This window comes from Lutjanus erythropterus, chromosome 6 (genome assembly GCF_056507025.1).
Source record: "Lutjanus erythropterus isolate fLutEry1 chromosome 6, fLutEry1.hap2, whole genome shotgun sequence".
Classification (NCBI taxonomy): domain Eukaryota; kingdom Metazoa; phylum Chordata; class Actinopteri; order Lutjaniformes; family Lutjanidae; genus Lutjanus; species Lutjanus erythropterus.
This window is the reverse complement of record NC_139322.1, coordinates 32,394,867-32,413,721: the sequence shown is the minus strand read 5'-3', so window position 1 is coordinate 32,413,721 and position 18,855 is coordinate 32,394,867. Positions and strand designations below refer to the sequence as shown.

General features: G+C 39.8%; 1 protein-coding gene across 2 annotated transcripts; it reads left to right on the top strand.

Moving 5' to 3' along the window:
* Positions 1 to 1,216: 1,216 nt before the first annotated feature.
* Positions 1,217 to 18,855, top strand: brpf3b (bromodomain and PHD finger containing, 3b). 2 transcript variants are annotated; one of them, XM_084721682.1, is made up of 13 exons: positions 1,218 to 1,577; positions 3,428 to 4,992; positions 6,014 to 6,170; positions 6,352 to 6,483; positions 7,781 to 7,909; positions 9,193 to 9,505; positions 11,755 to 12,048; positions 12,728 to 13,321; positions 14,768 to 14,849; positions 14,944 to 15,032; positions 15,300 to 15,394; positions 16,254 to 16,408; positions 17,464 to 18,855. In XM_084721682.1, the coding sequence occupies exons 2-13, from the start codon at positions 3,452 to 3,454 to the stop codon at positions 17,645 to 17,647; spliced, it is 3,765 nt and encodes a 1,254-aa protein (XP_084577808.1). In that variant the 5' UTR covers positions 1,218 to 1,577; positions 3,428 to 3,451; the 3' UTR covers positions 17,648 to 18,855. The 2 variants fall into 2 exon arrangements, with proteins under 2 accessions (XP_084577807.1, XP_084577808.1); XM_084721681.1 differs by lacking the exons at positions 14,768 to 14,849; positions 14,944 to 15,032; positions 15,300 to 15,394; positions 16,254 to 16,408; positions 17,464 to 18,855 and having other exon boundaries at positions 1,217 to 1,577; positions 12,731 to 13,452.

Genomic DNA, 18,855 nt, shown 5'->3' with positions numbered 1-18,855 from the left:
TGTCATTGACCCTGTTAAGTAGCTTGCGCGCGAAAATCGTGCCCTGGTGACGTCAAGGGGGCGGGCTAAACTTGTATCCGTCTGCTGTTATCAAGATAGACCACAGACAACCGTGCAAGCGGAAGTGACTTATTTCTTCTTCAAAGCAAAAGACTAGACACTAATGTGATATGAGTAAAACTTGTTTTAGGCAGCTATTTGATTTATCAAGACTGAAAAATCTTGCTTCATTGTTTTAAAGGAATTTATCCTAGAATGTCCCATACAAAGAGACAAGAAACGAAATTTAAGTCACTGAACTTTATAAGAACTATTGGTGGATGAAAGCTCAAACATTCTGAGAAATTGCAGCAGGAAATGGTAAGACAACAGAAAAAGTACGATTTAAAAGCAGTAAAAAATTAATGACACGAGAGGTAATTTAATGATTGGGTTATTGGGGGGGGGGTTGGGTTAATTTGCAGTTGCTTCCATTCAAGAACAGAAAAATTATAAGAAATTTTAAATAATAAGAAAAAAAAAGTGCATTATACCACAATGTATAACACTGTATAAAGAAAACATAGATGTGTAAAAGTATGCATACTACAATATATACATAGACAATAAATATAAACAATAATGCTTAAAAATAGTGCCTATAAATAAGTGTGTTACGATACAAGAATACGTAAGAGTACTGGTTTGTTAAAATATACAGTATAAATAAATGGGAGGATTTAAAGATAAAAAATATCAAGCAAGAACATATCAAATACAGGTCCACAAAAACAATTACAACTGTCAAAGCTGTAAACAAGATGTGTGGGAAAGAATATCTGCACTGTCATCGAATAACAAGGCCGCTGTCTATTGCTCACCCAACTTCTGGCACATTTCAGTATGTGTTGAGAACTAGCATTACCGCATTTTGTCTACACTTACTGTCAATGAAATACTGTGAAAAGGTTATCAGAGAGAGAGAGAGACAGAGAGAGAGAGAGAGAGAGAGAGATTATTATTATTATTATTATTAATAATATTTTATTATTAGTATTATTATTATTATTATTATTATTATTATTATTATTATCACTGCATTTATAATGTCTATATATAGTGTAGTATTTTTGAGTTGCATTAGGATGAAGGCACACATAATATAATCCAATAAGGACTTTATTTTGAAGGATGTATCCGGAAGTCTTGTGCTTTTGCTTTAGCTAATTTCGATTTAGCAGATACTCTGGACCCAAATAGCTAGCCAGCTAGCCGAAGGGGGCTAGTATTTCTCCTTCTCATAAATTTGGGTCAACAATAAGCTTTTTCTCAGATTTTTAATGCAAATATACCATTTGTATTCTCAGTAATCTTTTGGGACTGACTGCCTGGCTCCCAAACGCCGTGTTGTGAAGAAACGGGAGCGTTATAAATTAGTGAAATATACCGGCTGTACCAGCAAACTGGAGCTGGCTAACGGTAGCTATTAGCTTCGAGACCACAGCAAGTAAGGCGGCTGGCTAGGCAACCATTACTGTGGAAGCGGCTTTAGACCGCCCGGCTGTCGAGCTACCTGTGTCAGTTAGTTGCAATAATAGGTAAGATACCTCAAGTTTGCTACATATTGTTTCTTTATTATATAACTTTTAACTGCATTTTAGCTTACAACGGTTAACCTGTCCTGCGCTTTGTCAGCGTTAAAAAATAACCAGCCAGCTAACGTTGGTACTACCCATCTGTTAAAGTTAGCAGGTTAGCTAGCTGCTACCTTTTAACTACTTGTCTCGGCACTTTTGTCAGAGCACCAGAATTCATTGACTCGCTTATCCCGTCTTGAACAACTGAAGCACTGCTTCACCATTACGAAACCATTATTACATTTTATACCGTTGAAAATCTTTTAACTGTGTTTTAAAACTGTAAATATGGCTGACATTTTACTTCGAAATAAGGACACTGATCAGTTGAGACCGTGGTATTCTTGAAGCTGATTGGTTGTGGGGTGGATCAGTCACATTCTCCTGAAAGCTGATTGGCTGTGCCCGTTGTGTTATGGGTAGCCCTGTTAGTAGTTGCCAGCAGTTGATGAGATAAAGTCGAGAATAATCTACAGATCATTTTTATTAACTGGCCGTGTGTTTGTGTATTGACAGGGAAGAGTAATCTTAGGCTTGACGATTTTTCAGCTGTCAGTAAATTGGTTTATGTATTAAGCTACTTGGATTGAGTGAAGAAGAGTTTTGTGAGTTGAGGTGTGTGAAGGAATGTTGTTCACTACAGGTGATACTGACCATATTCCTGCCTGATAACACTGCAGTCAAATGCAATGCACAACAGAGGTGTTTTTGAATGACTTAATATGTTAGGAGGTTTAAACCACGTTATAGCATGTAACATTAAAGCGTTGTTACAGCAGTAGCATTAGATTTTGCTTAGTCCTGTAAATAATATATATGATAACAAGTGGAAATGAAACTTTTGAAGCAGCAGAGAATAAATTAACTACATAAGAATATGTGATTACAAAACTATTAAGATAATAAAAGCAAAATACTATATGATAACACAGGTATGTCCTATATGATTATGTCATTGGTAAGGCTGCTATTTATTATCATTTTCATTGTCGATTAATCTATCGATTATGTTCTTGGCTAATTAATTTGTAGTTTGATTTATAAAGCTCAGAAAAATGTCTGTCATCTGTCAGTCAACTCTAGAAGGCCTTGTTTTGTCCACAATCCAAAGAAATTCAGTTTAGTGTCACAGAGTAAAGAAACCAGAAAATATTCATATTTAAGAATTACACATTTGTAACCCTTTTTTAATTGCTCAAACCAATTCTTCAGTTATGAAAATAGTTGGTGATTAATTTGATAGTTGACAACTAATTGATAAATCAGCAGCTCTAATCATAACATACAGCTATCCTTAAATTGAAAGGTGGAATGATGGCATAACATTTTTCATATTGTAGCATCATCAAATGCTTATTCTTGCATAACATACAAATGTTTTTATAGTATTATTTACAGGCTTACAGTGCCAGTTTATGTAGATTTGAAAAATTTTGAAAAAATATAATTGCAGTTTTTCTGACCAATATTGCAATTTCCTCATGATTTGCAAGATTAGAGGGAATTATCATTTTTACTTAATTATTCTCATTATCATTGAAAAACATTTACAAATTATTTTGGTGTGGTTTTTACAGGGATCTGTACCAAACAGAGATGGTTTCTTATGTCTGTAGAATATGATGTGTATGCTAGAACATCTCTGCAGCATGATAATATTTGATTTATAATGGTGTTTTGACACATTTCGCCTTTAACAAATATTGGTTTCCTGTGATATGAAAATTGCAGTAGGCCATATTGCAATGTCAATAAAATTTCGATACATTGTTTCAGTTTTATCATATTTTTTTTTTCTTTTAAACCAACAGGAGGAAAAGTGTGATTGGTGGCCTATGAGGAAGCCACGTCGAAAAGGCCAGGTGGCTGCAGGAGGTGGAGATGATGTCAAAAAGTCCAATGGGACGGTTGGTGGGCGTGGGGGTGCGCGCCAGCGATCCCCTTCCCCTTACAGCCTCAAAGCATCTCCAAGCAGAGAAACCCTGACATACGCCCAGGCCCAGAAGGTGGTGGAGGTGGAACTGGATGGTAGGCTTCACCGCATTTCTATTCTGGAGCCCTTAGAGGTCATCACTGATGATGAGATGATGGCTCAGGACATTACTGAGTGTAACAGCAACAAGGAGAACAGTGAGCAGTCGTCATCTCCCACCAGCAGTGCCCAAACAGTTCGCAAACCTGTCACACCCCGAGGCCGCAGGAAAGATTCCAAATGTCCTCCTCCTGTCAAGTCACCACCACCTTCCAAGAGCCACTGTCCCAATTCTCATCCACAAACACCTGAAAAGGTTAATGCACCACACCATCATCACATGAACCTCCCTGAACCCAAGTTTCATGTTTTAGAAACGTTCATGCCAGTCGAGGCACCTCCTCTGCCTACAGGATATTACCGTTACATCGAACGTGTAGCCGAGGATCAGGAAGCTGAGGCAGAATATGACATGGACGAAGAGGACACCGCCTGGCTAGAGATGGTAAATGCTGGCCGGACATCTGAGGGTTACTCAGCTGTCTCACCCGACACATTTGAGCTGCTGGTAGACCGGCTGGAGGAGGAGGCGTACAGGGAAGCCCGCAGCCGGGCACCTTCTCAGAGCACTATTGACGACGATGCCTTCTGCTGCGTGTGCCTGGATGATGAGTGCCTGAACAGCAACGTCATCCTCTTCTGTGACTCCTGCAACCTGGCTGTGCACCAGGAGTGCTATGGAGTGCCCTACATCCCTGAGGGCCAGTGGCTGTGCCGCTGCTGCCTCCAGTCCCCCCAGAAACCTGTTGACTGTGTGTTATGTCCGAACCGTGGTGGCGCCTTCAAGCAAACGAGTGATGGTCGCTGGGCACATGTGGTCTGTGCCATCTGGATCCCTGAAGTCTGCTTTGCCAACACAGTTTTTCTAGAACCAGTGGAAGGGGTCAATAACATTCCCCCAGCACGCTGGAAGCTGACGTGCTACCTGTGCAAGCAGAAGGGCCGCGGTGCATCCATTCAGTGCCACAAGGCCAACTGTTACACCGCGTTTCACGTTACGTGCGCTCAGCGTGCTGGCCTGTTTATGAAGATAGATCCTGTGCGAGAGACAAACATCAATGGGACCACATTCTCTGTTAAGAAGACAGCATTCTGTGAGGCCCATTCTCCACCAGGGCAAGAGGCTGGCTCAGATGAGGAGAATGAAGGAAGAGTGGTGGGCAGCAGAGGGAGGGCTAGTAGAGGAAGGAGTGCCTACACAGAGGGTCCTATAGCACGGAAAAAAGGCAGAAAGTCTGAAGATGATGCCAAGACGGATAAAAAGAAAGGGAAGAAGAGCACAGAATCGACAGCACAACACACTGCTTCACCACAAGTGACAGTGCCTCAGATCCCCACAAGCAGGTAAGGTTTTCTTTCAGTTTGAATGAAATAAAATGCTGTGGTTCTGTTGTTGTTCAAGCAAAAAAAAAAAAAATAGTTTTGACTTTTTCATGCCAAACGTTGTTTTCAAATCTTCAATATTAGATCTGTCACAGTTCTCCAAATCCATGATTGAATTTGACTTTTGATTTTTAAGTCAAGATTAGAGTACATAAGAGCACAATACATGTTTTTTTCAGCCCATACGATTAAGATAATTGATCATTTCACACTTTTGCATTTTAAAAAGAAATTCATATAACCTGTAGTTTATGCACACCTGAGAGTAAGAAAGCCTCAGATATAGTAAGCAGAGATCAATGATTTAATATTGCACAGCTCTGTTAAAGTTCATCAAAAAACTTCACAAATATACTGGCTTTCATTGAGCAATTTGCAGATGAATCCAAATTCAATGCTTTGATATAATCTGTCCAATCAGATATTATTATAGCTGACATCTATCAGCTAATATATGGCGATACTGATATAGACTGATTTTGCTGTAGGTATTGGCCAATATTTTATTGGTTCTGATCTTTATCATGCATCCCTATCAAATTCTTCTCTAAAAGGAAATATGGTATTATGTGTGATATAACAGCTGGTAAACTATGCTATGCCATCTTTGTGTCAGACTCCACAAGTAGTTTAGGGCAGAGAGAGAAAAAAAATAATGGGAGAATCGCTAATCTTGCCTCTGAGTTCAGTTATAGAAATCGAAAACCCAGTTCCATCAACTCTTGATTTAATATTGAAATTATGATGCCACTATTTAATGCACATAGCAAAGCCCAATTTGGTCAAAACAACACACATGTACACACTTTATTTTTTTTTTACACACGGCATTTGGTGGAGATGTTTGGACTTGCTAGCCAGTTCAAACAATTATGAGTGTACAGATAAGGGAGTTACTATTATAACAGTCCTCTAGTGGAGATGCCTGAACTGATGGCAGTCATGTTGTCAGTACCAACTTGCATCTGTCTCTGTTGTACAGGCTGAATATCATCTGCAAAGGAATCATCTTCCAGAGGAAAAACCAGTTCATGCAGAGGCTGCATAATTACTGGTTACTGAAGCGTCAGTCGAGGAACGGCGTGCCGCTGGTCCGGCGTTTACACTCTAACGTCCAATCCCAAAGGAATACTGAACAGGTCAGGCCAGAAAACAGAACTACAACCTCAGCATTCTGTGACTATTTTACTTTGCTCTTCGATGATGAACATTGTGATGATCTTCTATGTATTAAAGAATTTCTAAAATTTGTATGTCGTAATATATTTCTTTAATATAGCTTGTATACAACAGACTTTAAAAATGTAATGTGTTTTGCAGCCTGAGGTGGATGAGAAGGTTTCTGCTGCAAGAGAAGCACTGAGATATTGGCAGAAGTTGCGGCATGACCTTGAAAAAGCCAGGCTGCTTGTGGAACTCATCCGTAAGAGGGAGAAACTCAAACGAGAACAGGTGACGTACACCGATGAGTCTTGCATGCTAAGAGAAATGGTAACTGACATATTGAAAATCTGAAGTGCATACATTTCTGGGATATTTAGATATCTCACTTTTCTTTTCCTTTGTACAGAGTCTTGAAAATTTGGAAAATACTTCATTTTAACTGGTCTGGTCTTTTGTCTATACAGTGATACGACCACAGTTTTTGCTCAGGGATGAGGGGTGTAATAATAGTTAAAAGTAACTTGGTAAGAAAGGAAGGGAAAACTGAGACAATTGTGCAAACAAAGGTTCTTTTTATTAATAAATCAAGTTCAGATTAAGTTAACTTCAAATTAAGTAAAGCACACATTTAACAACAATAAAAGTGAATTTACAGTACTAAAGACAATGAGTAGCTTCCACATGACACTAAAGACAAGTGTCTTTGCTAACCAGGGCAGCTAACAAAAGACCTTAGACATCAAGTGTTGTTGCTAACCAGGGAGGCTAGCAAAACACATAAAACAACGAATGTTTTTGCTAACCAAACACATGCAAGTGAACACTAACATTAATGCCAAGAACAAGCAGTCTAGCCTGCCAGTACAGGACTAGACTGCAGACATGCAGAGCAAAGTCTGCTGAATGGCCCACTGGGCCAATGTTGCTGCAGACTCCCTGCATTTAAACACCAGGGCCTGATTGCTGACTTGACTGCTGCTGCTGCCGCCAATCACTTCAGCTGCAAGGAGGCGGGAGGTGCATTACCTGGGCACAGGAGAGCACCGAAATCAACACACATTTGAAATAAAAAAGTCGTGTCATCATATTGGTCATTCATAGAGAAGTTGTCTGTTGATCCCTTACTCTGGAAATTAGCAAGTATTAATTATCTAGGATCAAAACATGCCATCAAAGTTAATATGGACAGCTGGTAAAATCAGCAAAGTGACAATAGACACTGAGTGCTGTGGGTATAAAAGAATTTTCAGTTTCATATATAGCAACAATTTAGGTATGATTATGAAGGCTTCGGGGAATTTTTAGTTTAGGTGTACTGAAAGTGCTTTTATTTTGCTCTTTACTCTGTCTTTATAAGCAAAAGCCTTCAAAGTGGACAGTAATACATATGATGTTGTGGACAGCCAGAAAAAATTTGACCAGATGAGAACATGAGATGATATTCTGGTTGTCTGTGGACATCATCATAGAAATATTTAGAAAGCCCCAGATTTGTTTCATACAGCTGTAAAAACATATTTGAATTCTTTATGGTTACAGCTTCCATGTATGTTGACGTCACATGCATATCCTCTGACAACTGCAGGTCAAAGTTCACCAGGCAGCTCTGGAGATGCAGTTGACCCCGATGTTAGTGCTGCTCCGCTCCACTCTGGAGCAACTACAGGAGAAGGACACAGCTCGGATCTTTGCACAGCCAGTCGACATCAAGGAGGTCAGACATTTCACTGTTACAACGCTGAGAGCTCATGCATTCATACAGATTGAATTGAATAAATAGAGTTGCAAAGTGGGAGGGCCTGGTGGTTCCCAAAGTGTTTCAAAGACCAAAGACCCTATAGGTTTATGTCTTATTGCCTGTTTCAGTTATTGCACCTTTGTTTTTGAGAAATATTTTTTGTCCTTCATTTTACCAGACAGCTCTGTATAGCATAATACAGTGCTGCAGGAATGACCCCTAAAAGCCAGAAATAACTTATCATATTTGCCCAAACTGCTAACAAGTGGCTGAATTAGACTGCATAGGTTGTTGGGGACATTAAACAGCATCACACTGAACACTAGTCACTGATTGGTGGTGATGTGAAGTCGCGAACATGGTGAAATTCATTTATAGTCTAACTTTAGCTTTCTATTTCTGGTGATTGTTTTTACTCTTCAAAAATCATTAAATTGGCGTTCATTTGTGAAGATTGTCTTGCTGAACAAAAGGTGTCCATATCATAAACCTTTGCTCGCCAAAGAGCTTATTTTCTGTAATAACCCAAAATCCAATGGAAAAATCTTTTTGGGTTTTTGTGGTGGGGACTAGAATGATACTAACCCCTGTCATCGCTGTAGCACTGTATACTAATGAACCTTGGCTGCTGTTGCTACAGATAAGAGGCCAGTCAGACACTTGAACTAATAAATAAAACGCAGCTCCATAGTTTCTGAACATAAATCAAGTTTGCATAACAGCATAATCTTCGGGTCCCGCCCACCATTAGAGGGGCTTGTTTCAGAATTGTAAGTTTTAGGTTTGGATGTTTCTCGTTGAAATGCACCTTGGGAGTGGTAATAAACCTCTCCTTTGAAGGGTTTATGTACTCAGGCTTGTACCTTCAACTTTTTAACAGAGAGATAGATATTTTCTTCTGCCTCAGTTTTTAAAGATGCATTAACCAAATCTGGAGAAAAACTTATCGTTTAGTCTCATTTTCAGGTTGTCAAATACTTACTTACATTTTGGGAACAACAATCAACTATCTTACCAACCTGTGACTGATCAAATGTTCCAATCATGGGCTAGATTTTCTAAAGCCTGAAAACAGAGCCAAGAGGAGGAGCAGAAGTCTGGTCGCGTCTCAGACTACTTCACAACTCGAGGATGTTGGAAAGAAAATCATTAGAACTAACTTTTCTACCTGTCCCTCTCTTGACACTAAATTAATTTGTATTTGATTTGCTACTATATGTCTGTTCTCCTCATTAATATTTTGGAGTTCTTGTCCTCAGGTCCCAGACTACCTGGAGTTCATCAGCCAGCCCATGGACTTTTCCACCATGCTCTCTAAGCTGGAGAGTCATGCCTACCGCTCCGTGGCTGACCTGGAGGCCGACTTCAACCTGATGGTGTCTAATTGCCTCCTCTACAATGCCAAGGATACAGTCTTCCACCGAGCAGCGCTTCGTCTTCGAGACTTAGGAGGAGCCGTACTGCGTCATGCCCAACGACAAGCCACCAACACCGGCCTGGACCTGGACACTGGCATGCTCCTCCCAGAATCGCCCCAGAAACGAGACTTTTACAGCTGCACGTGGGAGGATGGTAAGTCACTTGTACTTTAGATGTGTGTATCACCCTGATATGATTTAATACTCAATTTAGGTACGTAAAAAAAAACATGTATTTTAACCATAATACATCAATACACTGTAGGGTTGGGCAACGTCTTAAAATCTTCCAACCAGCCATGTCAGCATCAGGTGTGCAAGTGGCAGATTCACCACATTACATGGGCTGCGTACATTCTCTACATCCAATAAACAAAATAAACTCACAAAGTGCCAAGAACTTAAATATTCTCACATTTTCCTTTTTAAAACAGAGAAATACAGTCATAGAGAGTAGAAACTTGTAAATCTCACCTAAATCTCCTTTGTTAGTCTTCCAAAAATCACCAAGTTTGGTTTGGTTGAATTAAATCCTTAATTCACTGCCTGAAAAGACTGCAAATATGTAACTGTGCCTGTTTGCCTCACCCAGCTCAGAGCACTTATAGTCCAGCTCTGTGGGTGTGTACTGTGCCACTGGATGAGAGAGCACATTCTGGAGCAGCCTGTCACTCTTCAGACCATTACATTAGGCAAAAAAAAGACTAATATCACCCTAAAAATCGGCCAAAAAAAAACTGGTGATAGATTCACCATTGTCGATGCACAATATATTTGTCCAGTCACCCTCAAAGCTCAGAGTGGATTAGATAGGATTGATATTTCATTCAGCTCAGATTTTGTTCCAGATTTGATTCGATATGATGTGCTATTTTAAATTGTATATGATTAAAGTGTGAGGTGTGACTAAAGGTACCTTAATAGAAATGACAGTTTCCATGATTTTTTGGAATGGTAAAAAAATCATATCGCAATCATTTTGGCAGATATTGTGATGGCAATAGGATTTACACTTACTGGGAATGGTAATTTTTGCATTGCAGTTTCCATTTTCACTAAAAGGGATAAGGGATAGGATAGGATAGGATAGGATAGGATAGGATAGGATAGGCAATCTCTGCAGCACCATAGTGCTTCATTATAATGCTTATTTGTTACACATTTTACCTTAATCAAAAAAATTGCATCTACTGAGATTTGGGTGTTGTACTTGGCAATACCACCCATATTAGCCCTATTTTTTACTTTAAGGTTGAGCTGAGAACAAAATGTCCCCTCTCCAAAAGTGTCTATAATTTTTTTTTAATCAGATGCATTTTTCACTGAGATGCTGCTGAGTAGGCAATGTGAAGCTTGATCTGAGAATTGATTAAAAAAATACTAAATGGGCTCATGTTCTTGCTTCAGTTTCAAATGAGAAATGTCAGTTGTCTGTTCTTGAGCTGCAACGAATGATTATTTTCATTATAAATTAAACTGTCAAAAAATGTGAGACTGCTCAGTGTAATTTCTCAGAGCCCAAAGTGACATCAAATTGCTTCTTTAGTCCAACCAACAGTCCAAAACCTAAAGGCTCTTAATGTATGGTCATAAATTATTAAAGAAAAACAGAAAATCCTGAAATTTAAGATGCTGCAACGAGTAAATGTTTGATGTTGCTGGAAAAATGAAACAATAGATTATATAATAGATTTTCAAAATAGTTGGCAACTATCTTTCAATCGACTTAAATATTAATCAAATAATCGCTGCAACTCTAGTCTGTTCCTGCAGGTGAAATGATTGTCACCAGTGCTGCCAGTGTATGGCACTGTTGCATCTTTGATTCTGCACTATTGCTGTTGTGTGTATATAGTGATGGACTTACAATGGAGTCTGTCATTTTCTTCTGAGAAGTGATAAATTTGAATGAATTATGAGATTTATCAAATTTACAGTAGAGGGATTTGTCATTACATATGTAACTTACCATAATATTTCAGTTTTAGCTTTGGTACACATTTCTGTCAGACCTTGTTATGGATCTGTGATTTTGTATTGTGTAGTTCTTCTTCAATTTATCGATGTGTTACTGGTTAATCATCCTCATACTGGAGAGGTAACTTTGTTGTTTGAGTGGACAGTGTACATAAGCCGTGAAAACTGATGACTAAAGTTTCGCTGTGTTGTCCATATCCAGTAGGTTTATATTTTAAATATTTATATATAATTCCAAGTATTTGTCAAAGTCAGCGTTTGGAACCGGTATCAATTTTACTCACCTTTGTGGGAAAACGAACAGAACATGTGGCTCGCTAACTAATCAGCTTAAATTAAAAAATATCAGTATTCAGTTCCTATTTCTTGTACTTCATGAAACATGCTGGCTTCAACGTTAGCCTGAATCCATCCTGTTGTGTGCAGTTGACAGCGTGCTGGATCCAGACAACCGGCTTCATATGTCAGTGGAGGAACAGCTGAAGGAGCTGTTAGAAAAGCTGGACTTTGTCACCTCCATGAGATGCAGTGGGGCCCGAACTAAACGCATCCGCCTGCTTCGTCGTGAGATCAACAGCATCCGCTACAAGCAGGGCCAACACCCTCGCAACAGCCTTCACAATGGACACCTGAAAGATGAGGATGACGATGACGATGACGAGGAGGAAGATGAAGACAAAGACGCCAAGGTGGACAATGGCCTTTCGTCTTCGGACAAAGGTGGGTGATGAAAAGCACTGACTTTTCAACAGTATGAAATTGCCAATGCATGAACCTTGAAAAGCCTCTTTATTTCAATGAGACCAGTTGTGAACATGAGCTAACGGAACATTGTCCTCAGGTAATTGAGCCAGGGTCCCCCCCACGCACCAACCCCAACCACCCCACTGTCTCCAGTCTAGTAAGTAGGGGCCCACAGAGTCTCGTTAGCCATGGCTGCCTCACAACTCCTCTCTCCCAGTGCACTCTATGTCTGCACCTCTTCTATACATCACTCTCATAGACTCACCACTCTCCATTGGCCACGTACAGTCATGCCATACCATCCCACTTCTGACTCCAGGCTAGTCCAGTCAAACAGTAGAGGAGGGCAGCAGACCGCCTGTGATTTGTGTCAGTTGAGTCATAAAGTAACCGCCATGTTACCATGTTGCTGGTGTCCAGTTGTGAGAGCAAAGTTATCTACTCACTCGTCTTGATAAGGTCCTCCATACGTACAGAATACCTCAACTCCCTCTGGGCTGTGGTTAGACTGTTAGAATGAAATCATTCCGAAGTGACACCATTTTCCAGTGTGAACACGACACCGCCACATCACACTACATACTAAATGGGCTTTCATTTCAAATAAACGCTCAGGGAAATTGAATTTCATTTTTCATTTTCTCTCATCTTCCAGAAGACCTCAAATCCACCTCGCCCCCTACACTGGAACCTACAGGGCCGGCTCCTCCTCCACGACAGGGGGATGCACCTTTGGAGCCTCCCACCCTACGGCCAATCACAGGCGAGCCCCAGTCCCCCAGCTGGCCCTGCAAACGCCTAAAGCTGGACGGTGACCTCTCAGACAGCGTCACAGAGAACATTAATTGCACTAAAGCACAGGAGCGGCCGGCGTCACCGCCGCCCATTTTGCACAGTGACGGGCAGGCAGTGGTCAACGGCCTGCCAGAGCCCAGTGTCCCCCCGCGGCCCACCACCGGGGGAGTTGGACGAAGAACCTCTGTATTGTTCAAGAAGGCAAAAAATGGAGCTAAGCTATTCAGAGAGAGAGATGGCCCTTTGCTGAATGGAAAGGGGCCGCAGGACGGCAACACCCCGACAGCACCCAGCTCTGCAGCCAGTACCCCATCCTCCACACCTTTGTCTACTCCATCCAAGACCCCACAGAAAAGCCCAGAACCCCCCACCCTCAATGAAAAATGTACCCCCAGTCAAGAGATGTGCTCAGATAGTGAGCAGGAGAAGACACCAAATCATACACTGGAAAGTGGTGAGAAGCTTTACTCGGTTACTAACTTAGAAAACTCCTTTACCCTAATTTTAAGATCCTCTGCTTGGGCTGTTATTTTAGTAATCAGGTATTCTACCGATTATTCCATTAATTGAGTGATTGGATAAATACTTTTGTTTTATTAAAGGAGAAATCTGCTATGCATTTAATGTAATAAATTATAAGCAGACCATGATGTGTCATCAGAGATCAAGGAAACATATTAAGTTGAAATACTCATTTCTTGCTGCAGTGGGCTGGAATAAGTTTTTGCTTGAATGTTTCATGTTATGTAGAGTTAAATTTAATGTAGCGTGTGTGCTGAATGAGTAAATGTCTGTTCAGGAGTCACTGGAAATTATTAATATCTTTAAGAAGGATGTTTATAATGTTTCAATTGAGCAATTTGTTGTGGAGTGTGGCTAGTAGTCACTTTGCTAAAAGTCCAGTGTGTGTATTTTCAGAGCAGTTTCAGTAGGGCTGCAACTAATGATTATTTTAATCATTGATAAATCTGTCGTTTAGTTTCTTGATTGATTGATTGATTGATTGGTGGTTTGGACCATAATATGACAGAAAATTGTAATTATTATTGTTTTCCAAAGCCAAAGTCGATATTGTTAAATGTTTTGTTATGTCCAAAACACAAAGATATCAAGTTAAACGTCACAGGTAATAGCCAATAAACACTGAAGGCAGCATTGCAGGCAGAGACACAGAGCTGCTCAAGTCAGCTGAGATGTGTGTGGAAATGAACACAGCCAGTATTGGCAAAGTTGCAGTAAACATCACAATCTTATGATCTATTTCTACAATGACAAGCATGCCCAGTTTCCTAGATACCCTGCTGAAAATACCCAATATTGTTATTTGTCACAAGATAGCATGTCTCAGCAGACATGATACACAGACTAATGATGTCACACAGCAACAAATGTGAGGGGTTGTGTGATTTGTCAGAGTGCAGTTACAGATGTTGGTTTCCCCCTACTTGATGTTAGATTTAGCTTCATTCTTGCTTTTAGAATAGATTTGTCATCTCTTTTTGAGATAGAATTCAATATGTCATGATCCATTTTATCTTGTTTTGCTTCAGTTTAGCCAGTTAATATTAATTGCATATATTACAACATGTCAAACTTAATGTTGTGAAGCAGTCCTACATCTGTTGAACCCTTCTTTTTTCTCATAGTTGTGAGGAAACAAAGTGTGCTACCTTATCACAGCACAGGAACTTGTTTTTATCTACCTGATCAACAAAACAAACATTGCCCAATTCCACCCTTGCATCCCCCCTTATCAGTGATTTATGTGTTTTGTCCTTTTTTTGCATTGATTGTTGTTGTAGTAGCACAGTACTGTGGCATTGTTTTCATTGACATAAAAATTTTCCTCCTGTTCTTGTTCAGCAACAGCTCTTCTGAGATTTCTCTCATTTGTTTGCAGGACTGACTAACGGCTTCAACAAGCACAAAGACGGCGGGTCCGACTCTGAATACAGCCCTTGTCCAGTCCTCCACAAAGAAATGTAAGACATGGTTTATCAGTTTGTCAGTGGCGGTTTGGTTATAGTAATTATAGTGATTGACAACATATGACAATAGCAATGTGCTGTCTTACAGCAGCTCACCACCCAAACGAAGCCTTGGAAAACCAGCTCTTTCCAAAGTTCCCCTCCTGGAGATAGTCAACGGAGACTCAGATTACACTGGTGCGTTTTGTTTTTTTGTTTTTTCATGTTTCGGTTTGTTAACCTGAATTTAAATTCCTTTTTTTTCCACTGTACCATTGCATGTAGTCATTGTTTCCCCTTCTTTTTATATTTTACTATTCTTTGCTCACAAATGTACTACAGTCATAAACGTTCTGTGTCACAAAATATAACACTCTGACCTTAGTGGGAATATGTATGCACGGATGTCCTGCTTAAATACTTCTGTATTCTATAAAAATGCCCCTGTTTGCTGGTGTTTTGCAGGCAACGGCAGCCAAACATCTGAGGACGAGATGGAGCTGGAGCCTCTAGAACTGGTGTGGGCCAAGTGTCGGGGATATCCCTCCTATCCTGCTCTGGTAATCCCTTGCTCTACTAATATGCACTGTCAACAGATGGTGAAGCTCTTAAAGGGATATTTCAGATGTTTCGAAGTGGAGTTGTATGAGGTTCATATTCAGAGTGTTACCTACAGTACATGCAGCAGGAGTCTCACTGTAGGAAGTTAAGCAATGTAGTGCTGTGGACAGGGTAAGCAACAAAACTTTTTAGCCACCTTAAAAAGGTTAATTTAAAAAAAAGTCTACATCAGTGTAAGTCTGCACTATATTTAAAATATTTTCACTGCTTTACCTTGTCAGACAGCCTTTTCTGAGGTGACACCATCATTATAGAAGTCAAATATCATTCCCTTCAAATCAACCAGGATGCTTGGGCAAAAACAGTAATATTACTTAGCAGAGCACAGAAGTTGGCGGCCTACTGCAGCCACCATCAATTAGGTTGTTTGTGTCATTGTGTAACAGTGTTTTAAGAGGTTAGTTCAAGTCACACAGTAATACAAACAAATTGGTAGACCAGCAACTGCGTGGTCTACAAGGTAAAATGGCAGAATTTTTTCTGTGGAGGCCGGTTGCTTTGGAGAGAGCAATATTTGGCTTACATAGCAGCAATTTTACCATTAGAAAAGCCTATCTGACAGCAAGGTAAAATGTTCTAAATATAGCCAAATACACCTTATCATTTTAGGTGGCTAAAATACATTTTCATGCTGACCGTATCCAGAGCAGTACATTTCTTAGCTTACTACATAGACTTTCACAAGTCCACATTTTAAAACATTGAAATAAGTTTGACAGGGATTTAACCAATCAGCTGTGACATGTGTGAGAAACAGAATTAAATTCTCTGTTTAGACTGACTGTGCGTCCTTTTCAGATCATCGACCCAGAGATGCCTGAGGAGGGCCTGCTGCACAACGGGGTGCCCATCCCTGTTCCACCCAAAGACGTCCTCCGTCTGGGGGAGCAGAGGCAGGAGGAGACCAGTGAGAAGCTCTACCTGGTGCTCTTCTTTGACAACAAGCGGACGTGGTAAGGGTCAAACAGACTCACTCAAATGTAACAACAAAGCCAAATGGAGCAGGTGTTAAATGTTGGTAAAAGCACTTAAGCTGGGTGAATAATCAAGTAGGATCACAAGTAGCATAATTGTGTCCACAACTAGACACCTTTTTGCTAAGATTTCCGTTTGGCTACAAATATAAATGATCATGTAATGTTTTCAGCCAACATAATGCTGTTTAAGTAAAGTCTAACTTCTTACCTTTCTAGCAGTATGACAAATTTTTACAGTTTACACCAGCCTGGTTTTTACCAGAGTCAGTAAAAGGGCGCTATCACAAGAGTTAGACAAGAGTCTAACTATGTCCCCATTCGGACACCTGTGTTTCCTCCCTGTAAACAAGCAGCAACTGGTTTTGAGGCAGAAGTGTTTGATAGTGAAAGTGGCAACAGTGACCGGATGAGGATATAATTCTGTTACTTGTTGAGTTTTTATTTTGACAATAATTTCAAAAGACCTGACTTTATTTTTAAATAAAATTAATATAGTTTCTATATTGCAGTTGTATGTATATCTTTACATTTAACACACAGTAATAGAGGTCCAGACCATACAAACAGGTCAGCAGTGAAAGTGGTCATACATGGAGTCATAGAATGCCATAAAAATAATTTTTTAGAAGAAAATAAACATGGAAATACCAAACAAGCCAAATAACAAAATATAAAATAATAATTATACACATTTTCATTTATTTTCAAATTTATTTGTTCATGTATTTCTGTCTATACTCATTTATATATATATATAAAATAATTTTCTTACCATATCAATTATAAAAAATATTTTTTCTGAATATGTTTAAAAAATGTTTTATTAATTTTTTATGTTATTTATTTTTATCCCTTTATTTTTCCCAAGTCTTTTCCCTATCGCTTCTGCTGTTCCTTGAAGGTTATTTGGTTGTTTGTCTTCATATTTCCACATTTATTGTTTTTAGCCTTTTTATGGCACTCCCATGACTCAGTCACCATCATTCCTCTTCAAAGCCTCTAACAGTGTAAATCTGTGTTTTGTGCTGCAGGCAGTGGCTTCCACGCGATAAGGTGACACCTTTGGGTTTAGATGACACAGCTGACAAGCTACGCATAATGGAGGGCCGCAAGTCCAGCATCCGCAAGTCTGTCCAGGTGGCGTACGACCGCGCCATGATCCACCAGAGCCGAGTGAGCCATAACCACGGCTTTGTGGCCTCCAACTACCTGTAGAGGGCGTCAGTGAGCCCTGTGTGCACCTACAGCCAGCCACTATGCATTTCTCTCTGGTCTTAAAGCAGAAGGTGGGCCGAGTCCTACTGCCAGTCAACTTTGTATTCACACTGTGGTCTGAAGAGGTTGCCATGGCAGCACAGAGTCCTGGACTGTAATTCATTACCAAACCACTAGTGTCTGACACACAGAGAGAGCTGTGGCGTTTGCCTTCGTGTCGTCGTTGTGGACACGGAGCTCCGGATGTGAATGAAAGTTCCCTTTAGGTCCCATGTTGCTGCAGTCAGTAAGCGTTAATTCCCTGTTCAGGGTCGTATCGAGGTATGTGCTTACTCCACATGGATGTGTTGAAGCTGTGTGTCTGGATCAAATGTAAAAGAATTCCCCTCTATTTTGTATAATGCTACTGCCAAGGAATCAAATTGTCAGAAAAGAGATTTGACATATTTATATGAACCGCAGAAGACGTATGAATGGATCACTGCCATCTTTTATACAATAGCTTTTTACATTTTAATCTTTTACAAAGACACTTGTATATTATAAAGGCACACTTTGTGTACATATGTATGTGTATTATTATCAAACCCAATTTAATTTAATGTCGCTGTTTTAAAATGCGTATTTCAATCAACCCACAAGGGGGCAAAGCGAGGCTGTGTATATTTGTGGAGATAAAATAATTCCTGACTTGCTGCAGTGTACTTAGCTTGTCTTTGATGTAATTTCATTGTGCTGTGTGTGTGTGTGTGTGTGTGTGTGCGCGTGTGTGTACATTCAGAGCATACAACACAATGAGCCATTGTTCTTTATATTTGAATTCTCTTTTTGATACAGAGAGAAATAATTTATTTATGGAAGACAGAACTATAGAAATAAAGCTATATTGGTTAAAGTTGAGAATTAAATCTTATTTAAAACAAATGGAGTGAGGTTTTAAAAACATGCAGCCAACATTTTAACTGATGAGTTCACATGTTTGGTTTGATGTTGACGATTTTACTCAAAGACCAACCACCATCATCCACCGTCGACCCCCAGAAGATTCTATTTATTGTCCAGAGCCCCATTTTATCAAATGGAAAATACACCTTTATAAGCTTGTACTACCTTGCATATTTTACCTGCTCACCAAATATTTTGTCTGAACCAGTATTTCCTCATTTTGGGAAATAAATGCTCTATTAAAAACCTTTTGGGATACTTAA

Coding starts and splice junctions, on each gene's coding strand:
- brpf3b (XM_084721682.1), top strand. CDS start 3,452: ATGAGGAAGCCACGTCGAAAAGGCCAGGTGGCTGCAGGAGGTGGAGAT. Junction 4,993..6,013: donor CCTCAGATCCCCACAAGCAG/GTAAGGTTTTCT, acceptor TCTGTTGTACAG/GCTGAATATCATCTGCAAAG. Junction 16,409..17,463: donor TTTGACAACAAGCGGACGTG/GTAAGGGTCAAA, acceptor TTTGTGCTGCAG/GCAGTGGCTTCCACGCGATA.